The sequence below is a fragment of the Cottoperca gobio genome, chromosome 9 (genome assembly GCF_900634415.1).
Source record: "Cottoperca gobio chromosome 9, fCotGob3.1, whole genome shotgun sequence".
Taxonomy (NCBI): Eukaryota; Metazoa; Chordata; class Actinopteri; order Perciformes; family Bovichtidae; genus Cottoperca; species Cottoperca gobio.
Genome location: NC_041363.1, coordinates 13,145,155 through 13,169,633, shown reverse-complemented (window position 1 = coordinate 13,169,633; position 24,479 = coordinate 13,145,155). Strand labels below are relative to the sequence as shown.

General features: G+C 38.8%; 1 protein-coding gene across 2 annotated transcripts in view; it reads left to right on the top strand.

The window, feature by feature from the left end:
• The window catches only part of ntrk2a (neurotrophic tyrosine kinase, receptor, type 2a), a 72,852-nt gene that overhangs the window by 15,091 nt on the left and 33,282 nt on the right, over positions 1-24,479 (top strand). For both annotated transcript variants that reach the window (XM_029439318.1, XM_029439319.1), the window contains exons 6-13: positions 184-317; positions 951-1,083; positions 1,298-1,369; positions 1,733-1,960; positions 2,762-2,788; positions 3,301-3,312; positions 4,116-4,153; positions 4,402-4,501. In XM_029439318.1, coding sequence (XP_029295178.1) covers positions 184-317; positions 951-1,083; positions 1,298-1,369; positions 1,733-1,960; positions 2,762-2,788; positions 3,301-3,312; positions 4,116-4,153; positions 4,402-4,501 — 744 coding nt within the window. The remainder of the gene's footprint in view (positions 1-183; positions 318-950; positions 1,084-1,297; positions 1,370-1,732; positions 1,961-2,761; positions 2,789-3,300; positions 3,313-4,115; positions 4,154-4,401; positions 4,502-24,479) is intronic.

The following is a 24,479-nucleotide window of genomic DNA, read 5'->3' as shown; positions in this document are numbered from 1 at the left end:
GGTAGAGGGTGTGTGTTTGCCTGCTCTTCCACTCGTATTGTCGAGGTTGTTACGTGCCTTGTGTTTCAACTGAAAAGACAAGAGTTGGCCATGAATCCTAAGTTTGCTTCCTCCCTTTTCTCTCCCTCTCTCCCTCTCTGCACCTCTACACCCTCCTCCTTCCCACTCCCTGGTTGTATGTAGAGGTTCCCATGGCAACGTTAAGCCCATCCAAAGTGACACTAATGGAAGGGAAGCACGTGGACCTGTCCTGTATGACCTCTGGGGTGCCCTCGCCTGAGTTGATATGGAACATGGCGTTGATCTCCAACTATGAGGTCAGGTCACGCAACACAAAGTCAGACATGTTTGGACACATGGTATTACTTGGTATTAAGTTTTATTGCTGTTAAAGCTGAAACAATTAGTCAGTTAATCGATTCATTGATTGACAGAAACGTTATATTTTATATTTATTAATTGTGTCTTTTTTCTTCATCAAATGCAATAGTGAACGGAAAGTCGTAGAAGTCACCTTGGGTTCGGAGAATTATACTTTTTTAAGGCATAAAACAATGACTCAATGAAAGTCAATGTAATTTGTAGTCCTAAATGCTTCACTGATCTTTGATCCCGTAGACATTTAGTTGTTTGACATATATCTTCAGTGCACAAGCAAACTCACATGCAAACTTTGGATTTTGTAATCAAAATAGTAAAATCACTGTCACTATCATTTTAGTAATGTAATTCCGACACAAGTGTGACTGATTCAGACCCGAGGAACAGATACTGTCACTGATTTTTGATTTATTTTGCCTTATTTGATTTTAAGTGTGATTTCACTGGTATAATCAGCTTAATCAAATGATTTCCATGTTCAGCCACATATCCCAAACATTATTCAACTTGGACATTATAGAGAATAGCCCAACCCTCATGCTGATTTATGGATGTGTTTACTCACTCAGATTGAGACATCGGGCCAGATTTCGATGCTGCGACTCTCCAACCTGTCGTCGCTGGACCACAACAGCAAGATTAGCTGTACAGCTGAGAACATTGTTGGAGAATATGAGTCCTCGCTGATGCTGGATATACTTTGTATGTTTGCCCTCTGGCAATTCAATAATTCAATGTAGATTATTGTGTCAGTGCAGTCTTTAAAACAGAGGATTGAAAGCTTAACAGCTGGAGAAGACAACTGGGTTTTTGCATGCTCCACTAGTTTTACCTTTGAATTGCTCTTTGGTCTTATCTTGCTTTCCTTATAGTTTATATCTCACATGTTGCTTTCTATTCGCTCTACTACACTCAGTTCCTCCTAAAATCACTAAACTGACTGATGCAATCCCCGACCATCACTGGTGCATCCCCTTCAGCATGTCAGGTAAGACAAACATCCACATAATGTCCTTTGTGCCGCGTTCCACTACATGGTATTGCTCTACTTGACTCAGCTCGCTCTTTTGTGGTTTTCTACTAGGGGTAGTACCTGATACATTTTTTAGTACCACCTCAGCCAAGGTTCCAAGCGAGCTGAGCCGAAGATAAAAGGTGGAGTTAAAACACTGCAGACCACTGAGTGCTCAGAGATAATCGTTAGTCGAGCAAGTCGAGACGAGTAAAGTCGTACCCTGCAGTGGAAACACGGCATTAGTGATACTTCGCTGTACATTTTCTGTCATTAGGCCTGAAATACTTTGCCTGAATCTTGAACTGATCCCCTGTCGTGTCTTAATAACGTTTCCAGGAAACCCGAAGCCGCAACTAAAGTGGTTTCTGGATGGTGCAGCGGTGACGGAGGACGACTACATCATCACCATGATCCATGACATCACAGAGAGAGAGTTCCACGGCTGCCTGCAGCTGGACAGCCCCACACACCTCAACAATGGGCGCTACACGCTCGTGGCAAAAAACATATACGGGACAGACCAAAAGGAGGTGGAGGCTCATTTCATGCGCAAGCCTTGGGAGGGTGAGGAGGAGCAACACTGCACAATGTTGTTTTTAAAACCAAACTTTTACTTTCACTAAAAAGTACAGCGCTGAAACAATTGGAATGAATTTAGACAAACGACAGACAATTTGTCAGTAACTATTTTTATTATCTATTAATATATATATATATATATATATATATATATATATATATAGGTATATTGTCGTTCACCTAACTTTTCAAGCTAATGAAAACATGCTTCGGCTTCTAAAATGTGGCGATTTGCTGCTTCTTTTTTCACTAAGTGATAATAAAGTGAATATTCTTTAAAAAGTTCATGGAAACAGCTATCAATGTGTTGTTTGAAAGCTCTGAGCAATATAATAGATGTTTTTTTGCTCATGAACACACTGTAGTCAGAAGAATGACTTCCCCACTCTGGAAATGGGACCATCCGAGGAGCATATGAATGCAACATAAAACACTTTGTCATGTTTTTTTAAACTGGTATATTGATGTAACATGAAAACTGTATTAGCCCGGACTTTTTTTTTTCTTTTTTCTTTTGTTTTGCAGCAGAAAAGTCACACATTTCTGTTCAGTAAATGGGGTGTGCTTTGGACTTTTAAAGCACCATCCTCTCATTGATGCTGTCTCACAGTTTGAATATGACATGGCCTCAGAAAAGGCATTATTTACCTAACCCTACCTGGGTATATCGGGCCGACATCACATATTTTAAAATATAGCTTTAATCCAGTGTGCAGATACCGTCCATACATTATTTAATCAAAGTGAATATTTAATTAAAGTAATCTGTTGTTTCCTAATGTGCAGGACCGGAGAAGGAGCCTATCTATTATGGTGAGTGAAATATATATTCATTACTACAAATGTTTTTCTTTTATCAAATGTAAAAGTGTTAAATCTAACACATCAAGTTCATAGTGTCAGTGTTTTCGTGACAAAGTTTTTCCTGTCTCATCATTTTCATCAATTAACACAAATTACATTTTAGAAATCTTTCTCTTTCTCTTTTTTCTCTGGAGTTGGTGAGGGTGCGTTACATACCTACACATCCTTGCAGCTAGTGATTAGGGTTGTTGTCTTTTTCCCACACTCTGGCCCTGATGATGTTATTATTCTTTCTGATGTTGTGCATGTTAAATATATGTTGTTTGTTGGTTTGTGTATTGTGTTTGTGTAATGACTATGCTTTTGAAACAAGCTCAGAGAACAAGAATCATGACTGACAAGATTATTTGTGCATGTCAAATAATTTATTATTGACGTATGTTGATATGTTTAGGACCTAATTTGTCTCTGTTGTCTCTTTTCTCTCTTGTTGTTTCTCCAACACCTTGTCCCTCCCGCAGATCTAACCACAGGTACTGCAATGCCTTCGCTAACTCCCAATCACAAACATTGCTAAGCCCCCCTAGTTAAGATTGCTACGCCTGTCAAGCTTTATACATATGCAGTTTACATTGATAACGGTGGCAGTTTTAATATCTGAATTATTTAGTCATTTAAAATCATGATTTCAATTCGACAAAAGCCAACTTTTCATCGATTATGACATATGCAATGACAATTAATGTGTGGTCACTAGCTTACTAATTAATCTAACATTAGCTCCTTTACTTGAAAACACTGTCTCCAGCTAACTTTTTAATGTTTCCAGTTAAAATTAGAACCCTGCAAAGGACAAAAAGACATATATACTTGATGGCTACATGCATATCGTGCTTAAACACAACATTGCTCTTGTATTTTAGTGTAGAGCTAGTTAGTCCTAATAAGTATGATGAGGATAACCCTGTTTACCTGACATGCAAAAGGCTTTTTTTAACACAATCTGTAACAACACAAAATAACACAGAATGAAATGCTGCTGGAAATAAGGCTGGGTTTGGTTACAGTAGACAGTAAGCTAGTTAGCCGGCCATGCTAACATTTGTAGTTTAGTTAGAGCAGATTCACACTCTTCTCACTCTTCACACTCTTCACACTATTATTGGGCAATTGCTCTCCGAGTTTAGTGAACAGTCAATTAACAAAGTGCAAAATACTAACCACCTTGAACTAAATTCACCCACTGAACAAGCTGTTGAATGTCAACAGAAACAGATGACCTTCAGTGACTCTTCTTCTCTATGTATTCCTCTCTCTCTCTCTTTACATCAAACAGAGGACCCCCCTGTAGACCCTCCTGAAGACAGAGTCGCCGTAAGTCACATATTACTGTTGTCCTCTGCCTGTGTTTCTTTCCTGTTGTTGACTGTTTGTGCCGATTTTTCTTCCTGTTTATTTGTGTTACCAGAATCTATTTTTTCATGTCAGATGTAATTGAATGAACCCACCACGATGCAAAGATACAGCTGTAATTTAGAACATCTGCCTGTGGTCTATTCCTTCTGTGTCTGTCTGTGTGTCTCTTCAGTACAGGAGGTTTGTAACTCTGTTTTCTTGTGCAGGTGTACGTGGTGGTGGGCATTGCTGCTGTCGCCTTCACTGGTTTCCTTCTAATGTTGGTCATTCTCAAGTTTGGAGGAAACTCCAAGTTTGGCATCAAAGGTAAGACTTGTGACTTGTATCTGCATTGGTGATTTATATCTTGTGATAGAGGATAAACAATACAGATATAAAGATATATATGTTGATTTCTTTTTATATTTGGGCTATTAACATAGCTGTAACATGGATGGCTTCATGGAGACATTTCAAAAGATTTGCCCCAAAACATCAAAATCAAAAACTAAGTAGGACCCGGTATCCATTCCAACATTGACTTGTCCTTTAGGGAGGTTAGCCAGGAGACAAATAAATCTAAGTTGTTAACGTTTAGTAGCCCTGACATGCAGTTACATTTGTGATGAGGCACACGTCAGCTATGCCATAGCCTTGGAGCCTTAGACTAGCCCCTTAACGCAGGAGTATAAATCCAGCTTCAGTCTTACTTGTAGGAGAACTGGGGCATTATTTATATCTGTTGCGTACGCATGAAAAAGGCTTGAAATGTGCGTAAACCACTTTCTAAGCATAAATTGGGATTTATACAAGAAATTGAGCACTGGTTTTATAAATCAGAATGTTCTTGGTGTACGTACATTCCCTAATTTGGTGAGGTTTATCCGCTTAGTTTTATAACTGGTCATACTTACGTACATATTGCAGGGGATGTATTGGACATTTTCCTTGCTGTGGTTATTTCAGCTCAACAAAGGGATAATCTGGGGCTTAAGTCAAGATAAGATGGCTACATGTACAAGGAAAAAAACAGAATTCAAGGGCTTGGGACTTGTTTGTGGTTGCACACTAGATGCCATTTAATATGCAGACCATCATGTGTCCATGAATCCATCCGGTTCAGGTGGAAACAGCTTCTGTTTGAAGGAGGTTCACTGGGAAGGAGTGCTGCTGGTGAATAACATGCATGATAACTAACTGAGCTCTTGTAGTCTTTGTCATGTTGATGTCAAACTATTGCGGTGGCCAATGTTGACACACACACACACACACACACACACACACACACACACACACACACACACACACACACACACACACACACACACACACACACACACACACACACACACATACACACATATTCAGCATTTATGTCTTTTTAATACACAGTTTTCAAAAAGCATTTTCAAAATGATGTGTGACTTCTGCATTGGCTACAAGTGTAACTAATCTATTGTTTATTATTTATCATACTGACTTACTAGAACTGATTTGTCTCCTTTTTGTTCATTTTGACGCTTGACTGATATTTCTCTTTCTTTGTGAACTAACCGCTGAACAACACCTCCATCAGTTCTTCTTTTTCTACATACATAACGATGGCAAAGCTGTTTTTCAAATGTAGACATGTATAATGTGGAGTTTAAAAACTTAGTGCTGCTTAAAGATACAGTTGTTTTTTAGGGATATCTACATTTTTTGATGCCGCTAGAACCGTTACCATTTGATGCAGTGAAGGTCCACATTTGACATTCAAATGACCAAACCAAACAGGGAATGCAAATGTAGAGACATACGTAACAAAAGTGTGTTACCAAGTGTATGTGCGTGCGTGAGTGTGTGTGACTCTTGGTTGCAATGTTGAAGTGCAGTATTTTGGCAGTGATGGATTTATGCCCCCCCAGAGAGAAGAGGTGAAAGACAGATGAAGCAGCTAGTAGCTGTGTGTTTGTGTGTGTGTGTGTGTGTGTGTGTGTGTGTGTGTGTGTGTGTGTGTGTGTGTGTGTGTGTTTATGGTCTTGTGTGCGGCTTCTTCTTTCTCCAGGAGAGGTGAATGAGGTTGCTCTGAAGGAAATGATCTCTCTAATGTCTCTTAGCATCCCCTATATATCAGTATTTGTGTGTACGGGTGTTTTCTTGCACGTCTAAGCATTTTTGCATATGTGCGCTTCTATTCGTGTGTAGGATGTTAGGATGGTAGGTCACATTACTGTTTTACCCTTCTGATTGCTTCCCTTGAGTCTTTATCCTTCTCTCTTTCCACTGTCGACTTCCTCTCCCCATGCGGTCCCATCCTCATGCTCCACATACATCCAGATGTATGTGCCCTGCAGCATGTTGAGAGAGAGAGACAGTGGTGTCAATATGAACAGCAGAGTCAGACGTAGGGTTGGAGAGCTGTGAGTAATCCACAGCAACAGTTGTGCCCACATTGTTTCAAACCTCCGCATGTTCCCTATACCGGACCGCTGACCAAAGTTCATCGCAACAACAATCAGCACTTTCTCATGGCAACATGGTTTTCCAAATCATTAACACGTGCTCGCAGATGCATTTACCTACACACCCCCACATGAACACTCATTGCTGACGATGTTAAACTTGTGATCAGAAAGTGTGAAGAGAGTGTGTCAGGCCTTGGACCATATTGAACAGGTGTTCATGAGAAAAGCATAACCCGCAACGCTGACTGGATGAATCGCTGCTCATCTCTTTCTCGGAGTCCGGTAAAAAGCTGTGGCTGCTTTACATTATTTATATTGAATGCATTATTCTGCTCCTCTCTCATCAATAACACATGGGCAACATTTGGTACCGGTTGCTTCTCACGATCTTCTCGCCGCTTCTTGACACTCACAGGATATTTTATAAACTGTATATACATAGTTGCGTGTGTTCTTGTGTTGGCAGATGTCTGATTTAACCATGTGGGTAGTGAGTGTTGAGAGAGTGATTGTAGATTTAACGTAGCTGAAACGTCTAACCCTGAATTAGTGGATTTTTTGGCCACTTGGGGGCAGCGCAGCAAGCTGTAAACACAACACTGAAATATCACCTTATAAATTCACGTGGAACATGCTAGCAAAAAGATTTTAGTTGTAGTAGTTTGGCATATTTACTCTATTCTAATTAATATTTATATTGTATATTTACTCCTGTGTAATGCCTGTCAGTCAGTCAGTGGGCAAGAATAACCAAACTGCAGAAACTCTAAGAGCCGGTCAGAAAACATCTGCTGTCTTATAATCTTCACGTGGGGCTGATCCATCTGTGTTTACTGGGTCACTAATGTTAACGGGGGCTGTAGTCTGTGTAACGTTACGTTAGTTTGTTTATTGGACTGAATCCAAAGTGGCAGAAACTAGAAAACATAGATATCTCTGCAACACGACACAGAGACGTCTTTAATGTCAATACTGTTTCATCTTCACATTCCGTTGATAATGTTAGTTCATTATTTTAATGTTTTAAGTGTATATTCTGACATATCGTACACATTGAACCTTTAAGTTCTACGCCATCATTTTCAAAAGGTGAAAATGAGTGTCAAATGAGTCAATTTCATTTGTGGTGTCACCAGCATTGAAAGATCACACATTTCAAAAAACAAGTCTACGAAGTCTTTTTCCAGAAACTACTTCATGTCCCAGACAGTTGTTCTGGACAAGCCTAGGATCCCAATGTGAAATATTTGTAGTGAAAAAAAACCCTGAGAACAATGAGGTGTTTGTTATCTGGAGTATCCAGGGCATCGCTTCTGGATACACGTGTTGCTAGAATCCATGAACACAGTACAGCCAATAAGACCAGAAACCACACAATAGATTAGCTGCTTGAAAGTTGAAAGGTATTATTGCATTTGGATTTAAACCTGAGAGACTTAAAACTGAAATTCCACTCCTACTTTACAGTGGTTGGTACGTCTAGTATCGTTTAAAATCCAAATTGCTCACAAATTATGCTAAAATTATTTGATCAAACTACACCGTCTGAGTCTGGGCCCAACATACCACACTAAGGCTTCATTGTACCTAATCGTCAGACAGGGAAGGTAATCGCCAGCAGCTGTTATTTACACTGAAGTGCATGTACGAGTGAAAGATGTTAGTTACGTTTTAGTTTTTCAGGAATGCTTATTGAAAATCAAGGTTTATTTTGGCAGACAGAAAAGAAAGAAGAAGTAGAAATTCTGTACGAAAGTTGAAGGCTGCAAAAATGATAAAATGAAAACCGAGAGATTTGAACTCCGAGAAACAAAGAGGCTTAAATAGGTCTGTTGATAGTTTCCACAAAATGACACATAACGACCCACCCAAACTGACTGCAGGCTCCTGGAAGAGAAAAACAGATCAGACTGGCAGGCAGAGAGGGAAGGACGTACTTTAGCAGCATCTATATGTGTTCATGCCCTCAAAGCACCTGTAGGGAGCGAAACGTCAACATAAACCGTTCTGATGCAGGAACAAGACGGAAATGTCAAGACAGGCAGAAAAAAGAAGTGATTGAAAGTGAAACCGTAAATGTGAAGTGCAGAAGTGAGAGAAGGAATGGAGAAGAGAGAGTGAATGCTAAAATTGACATTTGACAAGAGAGAGAGAAAAACAGATGGAAAGAAAGTACAGAGGTGAAAAAAGATGGAGAAAGAAGAGCTAGAAATCAGATGTTAAGAACTGAGATGCAGAGAGGCAAAAAGGAAAAAAGAAACTGAGAGGAAGAAAGAGATGGACGTAGAAAATCCTCCATTGTCCACTTATCAATGATTCATCATTAGTGCAGGTTTCAGTTTTCTCTCTCTCACATGCACACACAGCTCATCATTGCTGATCGATCGATACGACACCGTCAAGGTCAGCAGAGCTTCAATTTGGGCCCGAGGCACTACCAAGCACGCTCAGCGTACCCACCTCCTCCTCCTCCTCCTCCTCCTCCTCACCCTCCTCACCCGCTTCCTTTTCTGCTTCCTCTCCCTGCAGAAAAGAAGCTTTTGCCTCCAGCTCTTGAGATCTTTTGATGAACGCTGCTCAATAGGCTTGCCGCGATATTTGGTCTTAGCGGTGTTAGCGGTGTTCGGGAATACACTGATTACATTACTTGACCACCGCAAAATGCTAACGTCAGCATGCTCACAGTGATATGGCTAGCATGTTGGTGTTGAGCAGGTATTTAAATTTCAGTGTGTGTGTGTGTGTGTGTGTGTGTGTGTGTGTGTCTTGACAATAGCAGAGAACAACATCCCTCATGTCTGTAAAGGAAACTCCAGTTTATCTCAACGTTGGTATTTATCGTTGAAGCTCTATGATCGACTGTTGCCCATTTACACTAATAATAACCTGTAGATTTGAGTAATTAACTTGGTTACCATAATGTTATCATTATCGATGCAACAGATGGCTGAAGCTACTAAAAAAAAACCCAAGTTGTAAAAAACTGTAGTCACTGTAGTAATCAATACTTCCCCTGTGTCGGGCCTCCTGCTGACTACAAGCTGAAATAGGCACTAGACCCGGGTATAGAACACAAATGCATGGATAGATGGATAGACAAGGAGGCCCTGGTGCTGTATTTTATTTCACTTTCTGTTCTGCATCATGTTTTTCAAGGAACAGTTTTGTTTGCTTGCAGATCTTTGTGTTGAGAGCAGGGGGAAGAAAAGCCTAAATGCCTATGGCAGATCCTGAGGGCAGTGATTGTTTGAAGAGCTCTGAAAATGGAAAGTGTTCTTTTCTGAAGTGAATTGTTGCCTGAAGACCTTGTCTGCAGCTTTTCTTTTTGTACACATTGCACTTTATAAGTTATTGTTCTTTGTGCTTTTTCACATTGATTTCTGGCGTGTTGGACTGGACATATAATACATTATGTATTTAAATTCAGGTTTTGATTGGACTTTGATTTTAGTTAGAAAAACACAAAACATCAGTGTTTATTATAACGTAAAGACCCGGGTGCCTTTGTTGATACTCAAGATTTGTTCTGACTGCTGACAGACATATATCTTCTGCTTGTTTTCGGGATATTTTTTCTGAAATTGCAGATAAATCCTCTAAAATGGTGTTTAATGGTGTCTACCATCTATTTCTCTTAAGTGTCTTAATTGTGAAAAAACTTGCTAAATCTATTAAACAGGCACTATAGAAATGTTTCAGGCCTAGAACATGAGTTTAACAATGAATAAAGCGTAAGTGTCTTTGCTTTATGTTAAAAAAAAAACTGGAAAAACTTGGCAGGTGTTTTGTTCTGAATAAATTGAACTGGAAATGGAAATATTATTAGCTTTAATGATGATTTTCGTTTATTTTTCAGAGGATGTGAAAGCACCCATGTGTGAAATCAGACAGAGAGAACAATCAAAGGCCTTAATGGTTTATTTTGAAAAGGGAAAGTGTTGGTGGTCAGAGAACATGGTCATAGTGACCATCAGTTAGTGTCTGTCTCTCGTCTTCACGTCAGGGAGTTCATTGTGCAGCCGCACATCATTTCCTGTCTTGTATTGATAAGCCCGACCTTTACAAACAGTCGGAGACAGTGACAAATTAGATAGTTGATACTGGGAATGCAGTGTGGGAACAGGACATTTTGTATACGTACAATTTGTACAGGGAACAGATGGAAATTATTACAGCGGCTGTGTCGTTCAAATTAGTTTCCATTTTGAAATACTATGGCTTTTTAAATTTGATTATTCTCCACTTCAAAAAGGAAGCACTTTGAAATGTTTAGTGTGACCTCGTTTCATTTTCCCATTGACAACCCCCCCCCGCATATCAGAAAACATAAATGGATTTTTAATGGGAATATGAGGAAACCAGGGGGTCATGAAGCTTACTCAGCACATGCCAACTACATATGTATCTACATATTTAGGACACTACAGAAACCAAAGTCTGGGATGTAAGGCTTTCTGGCGGCAGCTGTAATATATTAATGGAAATCATTTTCTTTTAATGTTATTTTCAGATGGTTGAGCATTGATCAAACTAGAAAGAATGGCTTGACTGTCATGTAATTGCTACATAAACATCAACATAATTTGACACAAAATGAGGGCTCATATTTAATTTATTGAAAAGTATTTTATGAGAAAAGAAACTCAGCTGTTTCTTAAGTGTATCCTGATATTCTCTTGGCAGCACAGCTAATATCATTGGTACCACAATTTCCTCTAAACACCACTTAACTCAGCGATCCACCAAACAAAGAAAAGGATTTCATCTCTGAGAAGAGAAATAATAACATGAAAATCTTTGAAATTAAATTTTCTCAGAGACACAAACAGGTTCTGCCAATGTTTACATGAAGAGCATCGGTTACCACATAGTATACACGAGGCAGGCGAAGCCTTGAAATGTATATGCCTGATCACACACAAAGTACAACGGAGCTTTAATGGTTGTGAAGAAACAGAAAATACCCTGCAAAGCCCTCACAGTAAAACGTACTGAAGAGACACTCAAACTGTGTATGAGAACATTTGATTGTTTGTGTCACAGGGGGAAAAGTCATTGAAGTCTTGGCCATAAAGTCAAGAGCATAAAGTCATAAACAAGTCATTACGTGCTTTCACCAAATGTAATGCCATTTTGGATTGTTACACTTTCATTACTTTTAAATGCATTATATAACATTTTAAATGATAATAATCAGGTGTGTCTGAATCTATTTGTCTTCAGCTTTAAACATTTGTAACAAAATGTAATGTATGCAAAGGCAGACACACTGCACTTTTGAGTGGCTGCCTAATTTTTGGTTATGACTCGTAGATTAACCTGAAAAAGGAGATGAGGATAAGAATGTATTATTAATAAAATAATAATACCACTCATATTTATTCTTAAAATTTGTATACTTCTTCTTTATTATTTCTATGTAGCTTGGTACAGCACGCTGAATGTACAATGACAGTAAAAAGGTATTTGTATGAATGTAGTGCAGTAAAAAGTTCAGCATCAAAAGGCTAAAGTCCAAGAGAAGTCACAAGTCTCTGGTGTTAAGAATCACAGTCGAGTTTCTCAAGTCATCAAATTCAAATCATCAGAACGGAGACAAGTCATGTGACTCCACACTGGTATTTGTGTATGCAGAAATGTGTACTGTGTGTATATGTACTTCATGTCAGTGTGATCTTCTTCCCTCCGACAGTATGACAGTGTGTTGTTGTTCAAGGTCCCGCTGGTTGCTCAGAAAATGTCACTGCTGCCACTGCATGCTGCATCAATGTGGCTTTTTCTTGGCAGAACAGTGAATGTCTGTATGATAGGGTCTATGTTAATGAGGCTTTAGATATCGATCAACACCTAGTCCTGCTGCACTCAGGCAGATACTCAAGCAACCAAGAGAGACACACACACACACACACACACACACACACACACACACACACACACACACACACACACACACACACACACACACACACACAGTCCCCAGTTTTGCTGAATATGTATGGGAGTTGGCAAAGATGCTTGCCAATACCGTTTACCGTGTCTGGCTACTTTTATGTTGTGTATTTGTAGAGCATTTTCTGCACAGCAGGGAAGGAGGGGGGAGAGGGAGAGGGAGAGGGAGGGGGAGAGGGAGAGGGAGGGGGGAGAGAGAGGGAGAGAGAGGGAGAGGAGGGGGGTAGAGAGAGAGAGGGAGAGAGAGAGGGAGGAGAGGGAGGGGAGAGAGAGAGACAAGCAGTCCTGAGCGATTGGGAGCAGCACTATAACAGATAGGTTTATTGATTGATCAATTGATCGTTTGCCTGTCCAGACTGAGCCAGGATGCCTCCGGCTGCCTAATGCCAAGTGTGAGTGTGTGTGTGTGTGTGTGTGTGTGTGTGTGTGTGTGTGTGTGTGTGTGTGTGTGTGTGTGTGTGTGTAGGGGAGGGGAAATGGGTGATGGGCGGTGGTGTGGGTAAAAGTAGATGTGTGAAGAGGGGATAAAAACAAAAAATGGATGCAAGCGAAAGAGGAAAACAATGTGAGAAATACAAAGACGTGTGAAAAAGTGTGTGTATGTGTGTTTGTCAGTCAGAGTCCTTTTTGTATTTTTCTTCATACATAAGTACATGTTCATAACTGTATAATGTCTTGCAAAGTCTTACTCGAGACCAAATCTTCTTTATATTGCAGTTCATGCGCTCGAAGCTCCAGATTTATTACTGGTTCTTAAACCCCAGTCTGTACTCTGTATTCCTGAGAACATGCTGATTAAACAGACAGATGTTACTCTGACCAAAGCCATGTTTGTGTGTACGTTGATTAATATATCTCACAGAATGATTTAGAGACGAGATATTTACGTGACCATGATCCAAGATCGTGGACTTCCTGTTCGACAGGAGATCAAGTTGATGAGTATTGATAACAATAATTACAGAATTTGTCAAAGTGATGTTGAAGTAGAAAATTATTCAACGCTAACAATAACAGCAAATCGTGCAAAGTTTGTTGTAATAATAATTGCTATTTTTAAGTATCTACTATATTGAATATTTGTGTGCTTATTTGTTCTTTTGCGTCCGTTTTCTTAATTAAATTACTTATCAGTTTTCCACTGATTTTATAGTATTGTTCTCCAAAATGTGAGTTCAATCATTGGGCAATAAACACTGTTTCTGTCATTGGACTCTAAAGAACGGTAGAATCCACATTAAAGTTTAAAGATAATATATTACAGACTGTATTAAGGATGTTGAGATTTGTTGTTGTTGTAGAAGTATCCGAGTGGCAGGATTATTGAAAGGTGAGTATCTTTGTTTCGGAATAAGAATCAGAAATCCTTAATCAGTTCCACAACGGGGAAATGTACAGCAAGAACAAGAAAGTTAAGTGGTTAAAGTCTCTACGCTAGTGTTCCTCATTTAGTGGTTATGGGCAATTATTCATTTCCTCAATGGAATGAAAAATAGACATATACTGGGTCTGAGTGAATGTGGCCCAAGCTAATCAAATTCAGACATTAAATCTACCTCCAAATTAGAGTTATGTCCATTTGTATATTAGTTTATTCGAGGAAATGTTTGTGAAGTTTATTTGAGGAAATGCTTGTATTTAACTCTGTAGAAAATCTTTGTAAATTAAATCATGATAGTGGTACCACTACATTTCTGATATACAGTATAATTCTTGTTTAATAAGACCGCTGATTTTATTGTCATAAGTTTTTGTGAAAATTAAATTACATTTGAGTGAAAAGGATTCAAATAGGAAATTCACTGCACTTACTGGAAGACAGTGAGACATGATTGTCTGTGAGCGAGAGGGTGAATCTTGGTGTGTGTGTGTGTGAAGGATGGAGAAAAAGGAGAAACAAAGGAAACAATGAAAGAACATGTGAACTGTAGAAAGCAAGCCTTTACTTTGTACATGTCTGTGACAGAGAACAACAACACCGTCCTGATGCTAGCTGTTAGCAGCTTCAGAGAGCAGCCGCTTGGATTTATTACTGTGTTTGTTAAAGACCAGTCCATGGCCCAGTGCCAAGACCTACCCTTCTGCTGAGCTGTCCACGGGTTTCTTAGCTGACATAAGACAACTGATGAATAATACTCACAACCACGCAAGAAGCAGTCTGAAGCTGAACTGTACAGAAAAGCAAACGTATGTCCTGAGAAAATGATGATTATGACAGATGGTGCGTAGAATACAGTCAAAACAATGGGGAGAAATATGTGTTTGTATATGTGTGTATGAGTAGGGCTGTCCTCCAACTTTATTTAATCGACAGATCTGTAAAACTGCATTTCCCCGCAGAGAATTATGTAAAAGTGCCACTTTTAATCTTGTGTTTACCAGAGATGTGCTCATAAGTTTCATAGAAATAAGTCAGAGCATAAAAAACAGTATAAAAACGACGTTAAATTAGTCTTATCACACAAATGGATTTGTAAAGTCTATATTGGATAAAGTACAGATATGTGCAAATTAGAGCCGCTACAAGAAATTATTTTCATTGTCAATTATTGTTTTTCATTATTTCCTTGATTAATCAATTCATTATTTGATTTATGAAATGTCTGAAAATATTCCCGAAGCCCAACGTAACGTAATGTTTTCTTTAGTTGCTTGTTTTGAAAGATATTTAGAAAATCAGCAAATTGACACATTTGAGATGTTGGATCCTGTAGTGCATGGAGCCATGTGGCATGTGTGCGTCTGCATGTGTGTGTGTGTGTGTGTGTGTGTGTGTGTGTGTGTGTGTGTGTGTGTGTGTGTGTGTGTGTGTCAGAGCGTCTGTAGCGTGACATGGACGACTTCCGTTGCCCATTGCATGCTGTTGCCATGGCAACCTGCGTCATTGCCAACCTGCGCTCCTCCAAAACTAAATCATTATCACTAGCTGAGTCTGGGAGACGAGTGAATCACTACTTTTAGACACACACGCACCCACAAACGCACACGGACACATGACCTGGGACCGACAAAAGTCAGCAGACTGAGATGGGAGCAGAGGAAAGACGTCAAATCGTAAAGCCCGAGTGCATCACTGCAGCATGCTGCCTCGAACTGAGAGATCTTCTGCACTATTTATTGGCTCCGTTTATAAAGTGAGTCATAGGATGAAAACATTTTCCCTTCTCCTACAAGGACTGACAGTGATTGGCAGCCAAACATGACATTGATGTGAATTTTTGAGGTTGAAATTGTAACTTTGAGTTTGAGTGGTGTGTTGCTTTGAGATAATGAGCATCAAAAACGTGACATATGAAATGCCAAAATGTATTTCTTTTGAAATATTTAACAGCAGCTGCTGGTATAAACGATGAGAGAGAGTAGAAACGAACAGGTGCAGGTCTATAAATAGACGTATGAAGGAAAACATGTCTGCACACACTGTGACAAATGCAACTGTACATTTGATTTGATTTCATGTCTGACACAACAACACACCCCATAACACACCAGTATTTCATATATTTACATTGTTAGTGGTTACACTGTTAGGGCTTTGTGTTGGCTTATTCCTCCAGAATGTACGATGATAAAAACAGTACAATTGCTGACTTTCAGGTTTAATTTGAGGATATTTACATCCATATCAGGCCAGATCTGTAGGAACTATAGCTTCTTTTCATTATTAAACCTCCAACTTAAAAAAGAAAAAAGATACAGAAAGCAATTGGACAAGTTAAGAAACAATTACTGGTAGTCATCATATTCAATATTTGTCTAATGATCTGCAATCAGTGACAAACACTTTATCTCCCTGGTGATGCTCTGTGCCAGTGCTACAGCCATTATCACTTCCTGCTTCTCTTCAGTTTGGTCCTCAGAGAGTTGGATTGAGGTCATTTTGCTATTCATTGTTACTTAGTGACATTTTACTGACTTTTTTTAGTTTAAAGCTTAAACTTTTCTGGACCGATAAAGATATTTTTTACAGTTAAGAAGTTGCTACCTGACCCAGTTCTGGCTTTGCTAAATGCATAAACCATCACATGGAAACCTTCTGCGATACCAATAAACCCCTTTGATGTAACATTCCTCTGCTGTGTCCTGGGATTGTTAATCCACTAAACTTTCACTGCACACTTAAGTATTCAGCTGACTCATTGTAGAGTCAAGGTACAAATTAAGGCACAAATTGTCTCTGTTGGATTGTTAATAGGTCACTATGTGAATCTCAAGAAACTTTCCTTGAGGGGGAAATAATGTTTTGTCCTTGTGGTCACTGCTCAGTGGTAGTAAATTGAGTGTTGGAGACAAGTTTGTTGAGTTTTTTCCTGCAAATTGCAACATTTGTCTCTCAATTTTCCACAAAACAGAAACGACAATCGCAGCTTAAGGGGGAAAGCAGGTTGTTGTTCTTGGCTCGCCTCACCCTGTCCTTTATCATAAAGTGTCAGCTTCCTGGAATGGTTTTCTCCTTTACATTCCTGTCCTGACGTCTCAGCCATTACTTTCCTGGTCTGACTTTATTTCCACTGCACAAGCTCCCTAATTACACATCCTTCTTCCTAAAACCTGCAGCAGCAGTGCAGATATTGTTTTGGGACAGGAAATAACAAGCAGCTACCGTACGATTAAACACAATCTGGATGTATCCCTCAGTATTGTTTGTTTATTCATTAGTGTTGTTTTTCAGTTTCAATAAGCAAACAGAGATCTAATAGAGGATGAGTATCACCTCCATCCCAGACTCTCCTAACCCCTGGCCCTCATTAGTTTTTGGATAGGAGCTACATGAGGTACACTGGAGTTAATTATTTTGATGTTGTCCTTACTTTAATCCTACAGTTGCTGTTGTGCACAAATGTTGTCGAAAGCGAGTAATAATTAACATGAAATGTGTAAAACAAACATCATCATTAGGGCAGCAACTAACGTTTTATTTTATTTTTTTAATTAGTTCATCGTTTGGTCTATGACAATTTCTTAATTGTGTCCAGTCAACCCTAAAGATATTCAGTTTACAGTAATGTATAGTACATACAGTAAGAGAAATGTTCACATTGGAACCAGGAATGTTTGAAACCTGTAAAGATCAATTCATTATTGAAATAGTTGAAGATTACTTGTAATTGTCATTGGACATAAACAAGGGTTTTGCACAATCTGATGTAGGTTTTCATCCCTTATTCATAATGCTCTATATCTTGTATTTCTGTCATTTCTTTCATGTAAAAAAAAAAACCTGCCAAATATCCGCACTGCTCCGCCCGGCTAGGACCGAAACAAGTTGCGTTCTTCATTTAAGTATAATATAGAGTAAGCATTTCTCTTGAGGAACGTACGTATCTCTGATTAAACCGGCATTTTGTGCAATAGAGTTTCTTAGGACTGCTTAAACTCTTTGACCGTTTCCTCTCCTGGGAGGGATACGCCACAACTACAAGAATTTACCTCCACTGTTAAACTAGCCTAATGTTAAAATCTAAATAGCTGCATGAGTTGGCATACATCCCCTCTAAAACACAGTGGGCCAAACAATAAGTGATTAGAAGTAATGTTTTTTAAAATCTAGCTAGGCATTTTTAGCACTGCAGGTGGAAATCAAAACAAATGTAACTGAGACCCCTGCTGTGTCACACATGGAATTTTTATTCCCTTTTTTTCACTTCATCCATATCTCTCTCCTCTCATCTGTTTGGTGCTTTGCGAGACATGACTCACTCATACCTTTCAACAGTTGCCTCGCACACACAAACTTTGACAACAGGTTTTTTGATTACATTTCTCATTTTCTCTCAGATATTTGGATTGCATTTAAAGCTTTATACCATATCCAGCGGAGAGGTTGTAATAATTTTTGACTGACTCTATGTCGTAAACGGACAGGTTGGTAATGTACACATAATCCTCCAAAACAGATACGGGTGTTATGTTTGGCTGGCACGGTGACATGCCAGGTGGTGGTATCAGCCTGTACTTTTTCCAAAGAAACATGAGGCTGATTATCTTTTATACATGTGTGGCTTTGCAGGCACAGGTGTGACAAAAAGTTGGATATGTAAAGCAGCCCATTGTGTTCTGTAGTACGAGGTAGCAACATAAGTAGATGTAAGTGTTTCCATTCATTTGGGTGCAGTGGAAAGGTCGAGGGCTATAAAGTGAAGTTCAGATGTGTGTAGGATCAATAAGTTTATTGTTCAGGTTTTGGTTAAAGGTCACTTAATCCCTAGTGTGAGTTTAAAATAATAATCAAATAAACACTTCAGTGGGAAGCTGCTCTGTTGTTGATCTGTATACTGGCTATGACCTTTACTGCATAATTGATAAATACATATTTTCAATATTATAACACACAGAGATGATGGAGTGTTTCCAGCACCACCAGTAGCTCAACATTTCGTCCAGACATTGGTTTATGACTTTAAAATCTCTTTGTGTTTAGCGCAAATTAGCAAATGTTAGCGCGCTAACACGGCTAAGCTAAGCTGAAGAAAATGGTAAACATTATACCTTCTCAGCATGTTAGCATTGTGAGCATGTTTGCATGATTTCTACACCGTTCAACTTCATTTGAACTTCAAAATGTTCAGTGCATTGAGGACGTTCTCTGACTTTCTTTTAGTGTTTGTATCCTTCATACTTTCAGAAACATTTAATTGAATTGTGGGAATCTTTACCCCATTCAAATGAATGAACAGATTGTTCACAGTGGGTGACCTCGTACGCGTGGAGTATAGCTTATAAAATGTTCTTAAAAATCTATCTTCAACTTCCTCTTACTTCCACAAGTAAAATTCTTTCATACATTGATGTAGAAAATATTGTCCTCTTTCAGACAATGTAGCTATCTAAGCAAACAGACTTACACATTTTGATCTGTGAGCCTCAAAGTGCCATCCAACTGCCCCATTGACTCCAATATTAACTGAGGCCACAATCTTTTTTAGAGATTACACTCTGTAGTTTGTGTTTTCTCAAATTGCTACAACCCTACTTGATTGATTGGTTAATCTGTCGATGACGGGAGGTTCGGTCTGTTGTTGATTGTCCGTTTGTTTCCTACCATTTGTCCTTTTTGCAACACCTGAGTGCCGGTTTGTGTGTTCAATTGTTGCACTACAAGGCTAATTGCACTTCTGCAATTGATGAATTGAAACTATTGAAAAATAGTATCCCCTGTGCATGTTTAGCCACAAATGTATGAGCCAATATTTCTAGATATCATAAGTACTCTATTGTATTGCCAGGTATACTGACTACAAGAAGTCTGGTGCCGCTCTGCTGTGAATAACATTAGGCTAATTTACTAAACCCTTTCTGCTCTAATACTAGATGTATTAACCTAGAAGATTCTTCACTCACAGTACGTGCACATATAGGGTGGAAAAACAACACAAGGATATTAACATACAGCTCCATTTGACATATTGGCGTAAAACCTAAATGAAATGACTAAATGATATGTTATTTTAATGTTGCAAAAGCCTTGTGTTCTTTGTCCACCCTACCGTACAACATTACAGAAACAACTTTTATAACAAATACTAAGCAGCTAAAGTCTTTGTGGTACTCACACTAGCAGTTACTTTTATAAGCCTCTCTTGCAAAATCTGTTTGTTGTTGTTATTATTATTATTATTATTATTATTATTATTATTATTATTATTATTATTATTATTATTATTATCATCATCATAATCATCATCATCATCATTATTATTTAATTTATTTTACATTTATGTTGTTTTCTTTTGTTACTGTTGTTTTGTTTTTTGTTATTGTTTATGTTTTTTGTGTTTCCCTTCAGGCTGTGCGTTGTTTCAGAACATCCCAGTGGAGTTGGTCTCACGCTAATGGAGACGGACACACAGGAGACTGAAAGAAAGATTGCTTGTGTTTGTCTGTATTGGTGTGTGCGAGAGTGTGTTATTTAGCCATATCCAACCAACAAAACAAAAAACTATATATAAAAAATGAAGGGAGAGGTAGGGGGTTACAGGGTTGTGCAAACACACACATGCACACACACTCACACGCGCACACACACACACACACACACACACACACACACACACACACACACACACACACACACACAGACTTACAGTGTAAGATGGAGGGTGTCCATTATCAACTTCTAAAGGTAGAAGAAGCAGGTAGAGCCCTGGGATGCAGCAGCCTGATCACCCAATCAGAGACACATGAAAGCTTCCCATTGGATGAATTATTCACATCAGAGGGACAGAGACAGCCATTAACCTACATTCTCCTCAAACACACACACATGCCTCCCACCTCTATAACACTCAGCCCTTTAGTGTAGACACACTGCCCATTTGTGCTGATATACCCAGCTTAATATTTCTTGGTGCACACTACACACTTTGTAAACAATGCTGCTTTTAGGGTCTTGTTTTAACTCAGACCAACTTCCTTGTTTAGACCCTTTATTACCCTGTATAATAACACCAAATCCAAACTCTAAAGGCATACGATCTCTTTACTTGCTCTTGGTGATCCTGCCGAACTGAGAGAATAGAGCAGAACAGTTTGAAGAAGTTTTAAGGCTCATTAAACTGAGTAACCAAAACCTCTTTGCAGACTGGGGAAGAAAAAGAGGCTTTGAAGAGCAAGAAAAAAGGGATTTTGTTTAAATTTGGCAGCAGCTTCCTGTTAGTGTAGCCGGCGCTGCTGCAAGTCACAGTAAGAACAAGGAATAAAAGTGATCAGAGATATGGGAGCGCATTTTAGAGAAAATAGCTACACTTCCAATTGCCTCGCTCTTGCGTACAATAAATGCTAAAAAAGGAAAACTATGTGATGAGTTGGGCATCTGAAAGGTTTCTGAAAGTCTTTTTTACAGACTGTTAATACCAAGAGTGGCAAAGCTACCTGACTGTTTGGGAACTGTGCTCTCAAACTGCGGCATAACCGTCAAACTAGTTTTGCAGGTATTCACCACACCTGTCAAAACATCCAGCACATCCTCCACGAGACAGATCCGTGTTCCTCCCCCTCCTCCAGCTCTGTTTTAGTGGAAAGGCAGTGGCTCTATAAATCAAACAATGTTGGTAGTGTTTTTTGGGTTAAATATTTTTCCAGTACAGGATGTATAAGATGTTAGTTGCCTTGTCCGTAACTCACGAGGGAAGACGCACCTCATTAGTTTCCAATACTCACACACTAGATCATAAATTGAGGTCTCTCTGTTAAATTAATCATCCGTTGCCTTCCACCCACCTTTCCTCTCTGAGAGACAGATGCAGTCATACATGCACATCTGTCTATAATCGTACACATGTGCACACATAAAGACCCAGGAACATTTATACTGCACATAAGCTGCCGTTTTTCCTATGGTGCGAGCGGTGCCTCAGGACTAGGCAGAAGCGCTACCCTAGGCGTGGCGCACCACTCAAAATTGCCGCCGAGCACCGAGCACCGCGCTCAAAGTTCAAATTATTTCAACTTTGACCTCGATTACTGCTGACCTTTCAAAGCACAATCATTTAGATAACAGCTGTATGAAGCTGCACAGGCAAGCAGGGGAGGTAACCATAGAAACAAAACTAACTATCTGCCTTCACTGCAAGGCTCTGCGCCCGACCTCACGGTGAGCGCAGAGAACATTTCCTATCATGTGAAGGCAGCTTTAATGCACTTTCTTCAATGTGTCCTTGTTGCTCACACATGTTCATTTTAGATACATGAATAGATACAATGCTGCACATCTCAGTTACATTATGGAGACAGGTAAATGCTTATATTCATGATTGCAGACATTAATTAATAATTGCATGCACATGTCAAGTGCTTAAGAGCATCACATACGCACATGTAGGTAGCATTTTACTGTCTACCATCTGTTCAAATGTCAAGTCAGTATATGGGAGGACACAGCCACACCCCCACAACCCCCCCCCGCCACACACACACACACACACACACACACACACACACACACACACACACACACACACACACACACACACACACACACACACTTCACCCTTTCTGCAGGTGGGGGTGAAGAGGCCTTTAAGTGAGTCACAGTTTAATAGAGTTCAACCTTGTTTATCCCAAACCCCAGACAGAAAAACTGGTCAGAAAACTTAATCTGGAAAAAAACTAAATAAAACACCATATTATGTCTTCAGATGATTTATGTATTTAATTCACATTATCTTACATTAAGTGTGCACTTAAGTAGCCTCTGCATCCATTAAAAACATGGTTGGACTTTCACTTATGTATAAAAATTCACATTCCAAGTGATGTTCATTGATCATACTGTGGTACGTTAGCTGTTCGAAGTGCACTTAGTGTTAATACTTTACATATACTTCAGTTTAAAGGTACATTTCTTTAATGTTGAGAGTGTTTTTGAAAGTGACGGTGAAACTACACCTGTTACGGTGGTGGTTTTTATTTTATAAATTAGTGCAACACTTTGCTATAACACTAACAGATATACTCCCAAAGCGTTGTGAAGCCTTTGCAGTGAGACATTGATTGAATCAAATATGTGAAGGGAACATTTGATTGGTTAAACCTTCACAGTCAGTTTAATTTGTTGGTTTAGTTCACTGGTGTATTAATTCAAAAAAGATTAGTATGCTCATAATTAGATTCAACCCCACATTACAATCCCTTTGGGGCTTACAAAAAGGGAAAAATAATCAAACTGACAAGTGCTAATTAGGCATCAGAAACCAAAAGACATTTTCTTTTCAAAACCCATCGTGTGAAGACTATATAAAAAATGCAACACAATGAATAAATAAAAACAAAAGGTAAATAAAATTAATTAAAATAGCCCTAAAGCAAGTAATAATGAAAGTCAAAGTGAATGGAGTGGGGAGATTGGGAAGTGTGAGTGCTTTTTGTGTGTGTCTGTGGTATTAATAAGGCTGCGTTTATGTACGCATCAGTGTGTGTGTGTTTATAAGAATGATAGACTGAGAAAGAAAGAAAGATTGTGTATATGGAGGGAAAACTTCCATCACACACATTATGAGTCTGTTTCAGAAATATTTAAAAATTGTAGCTTCATCAGCAACATGAATGTAACTTTTTGTCTGTTGCTACGAGTATTTAAACTGTAGCTATGGGTTTTTTTTTACATCAAAGTATAGTACATATATTACAATTTGATAATTTGCAGACATGCTTTTGTTTTGTATTCATTACTGTTTAGTGCAAAGCGGATTATATCGGTAGAACAGTTACTTGGATAAACAACTACCAAATGTGACATGACAAGTATTTAAACTTCACTGATGAAAATACAGAATGGACTGAACATTAGCTTAAATACCTACTGTAAAAACAGTAAAAAAAAAAAACATAACGTCTGTCGTGTCCAGACTTAAAGTAAAAGTTCAAACTTTGGTGAAAAACCAAAGATACAAAAAGATAAAACATGTTCGGGTTGTGTTACTGTTCGACAGAGCCAGGCTAGCTGTTTCCAGTTTGTGTGCTAAGCTAAGCTAACTGGCAGCATATTCAAAGCACAGACATGAGAGTGGTATTGATCTTCTCATCTTACTCTTCGCCAGAAAGCAATTAAGTAATATTTCCCAAAATGTCAAACTATTCTTTTATAAAAAAGGAACAAAAAGAAGCATGAGGCTGATTCAAGTTAAGTGAGGGTTTGCTCCAGTGGGAGCGACTGCACATGAAAAATATTTGGTCCATATTTTAAGCTAACTTTGGTCCAGTATTTTAAGCTAACTTTAGTCCAGTATTTTCTCGTATTTCAGGCAACTTTCATTCATTAACTTTAGGATTTGGTTACCCAAGATTCCTCAGTAGGATTTAACTAAATAGAGTACATTGACATTCAGAAGCTATAAGTTATTGTCCATTAAACCCATTAGTGTTGCTATTGTAAAAAGGATACTAGGCTCATTTTAGAGTTACATTGCTTT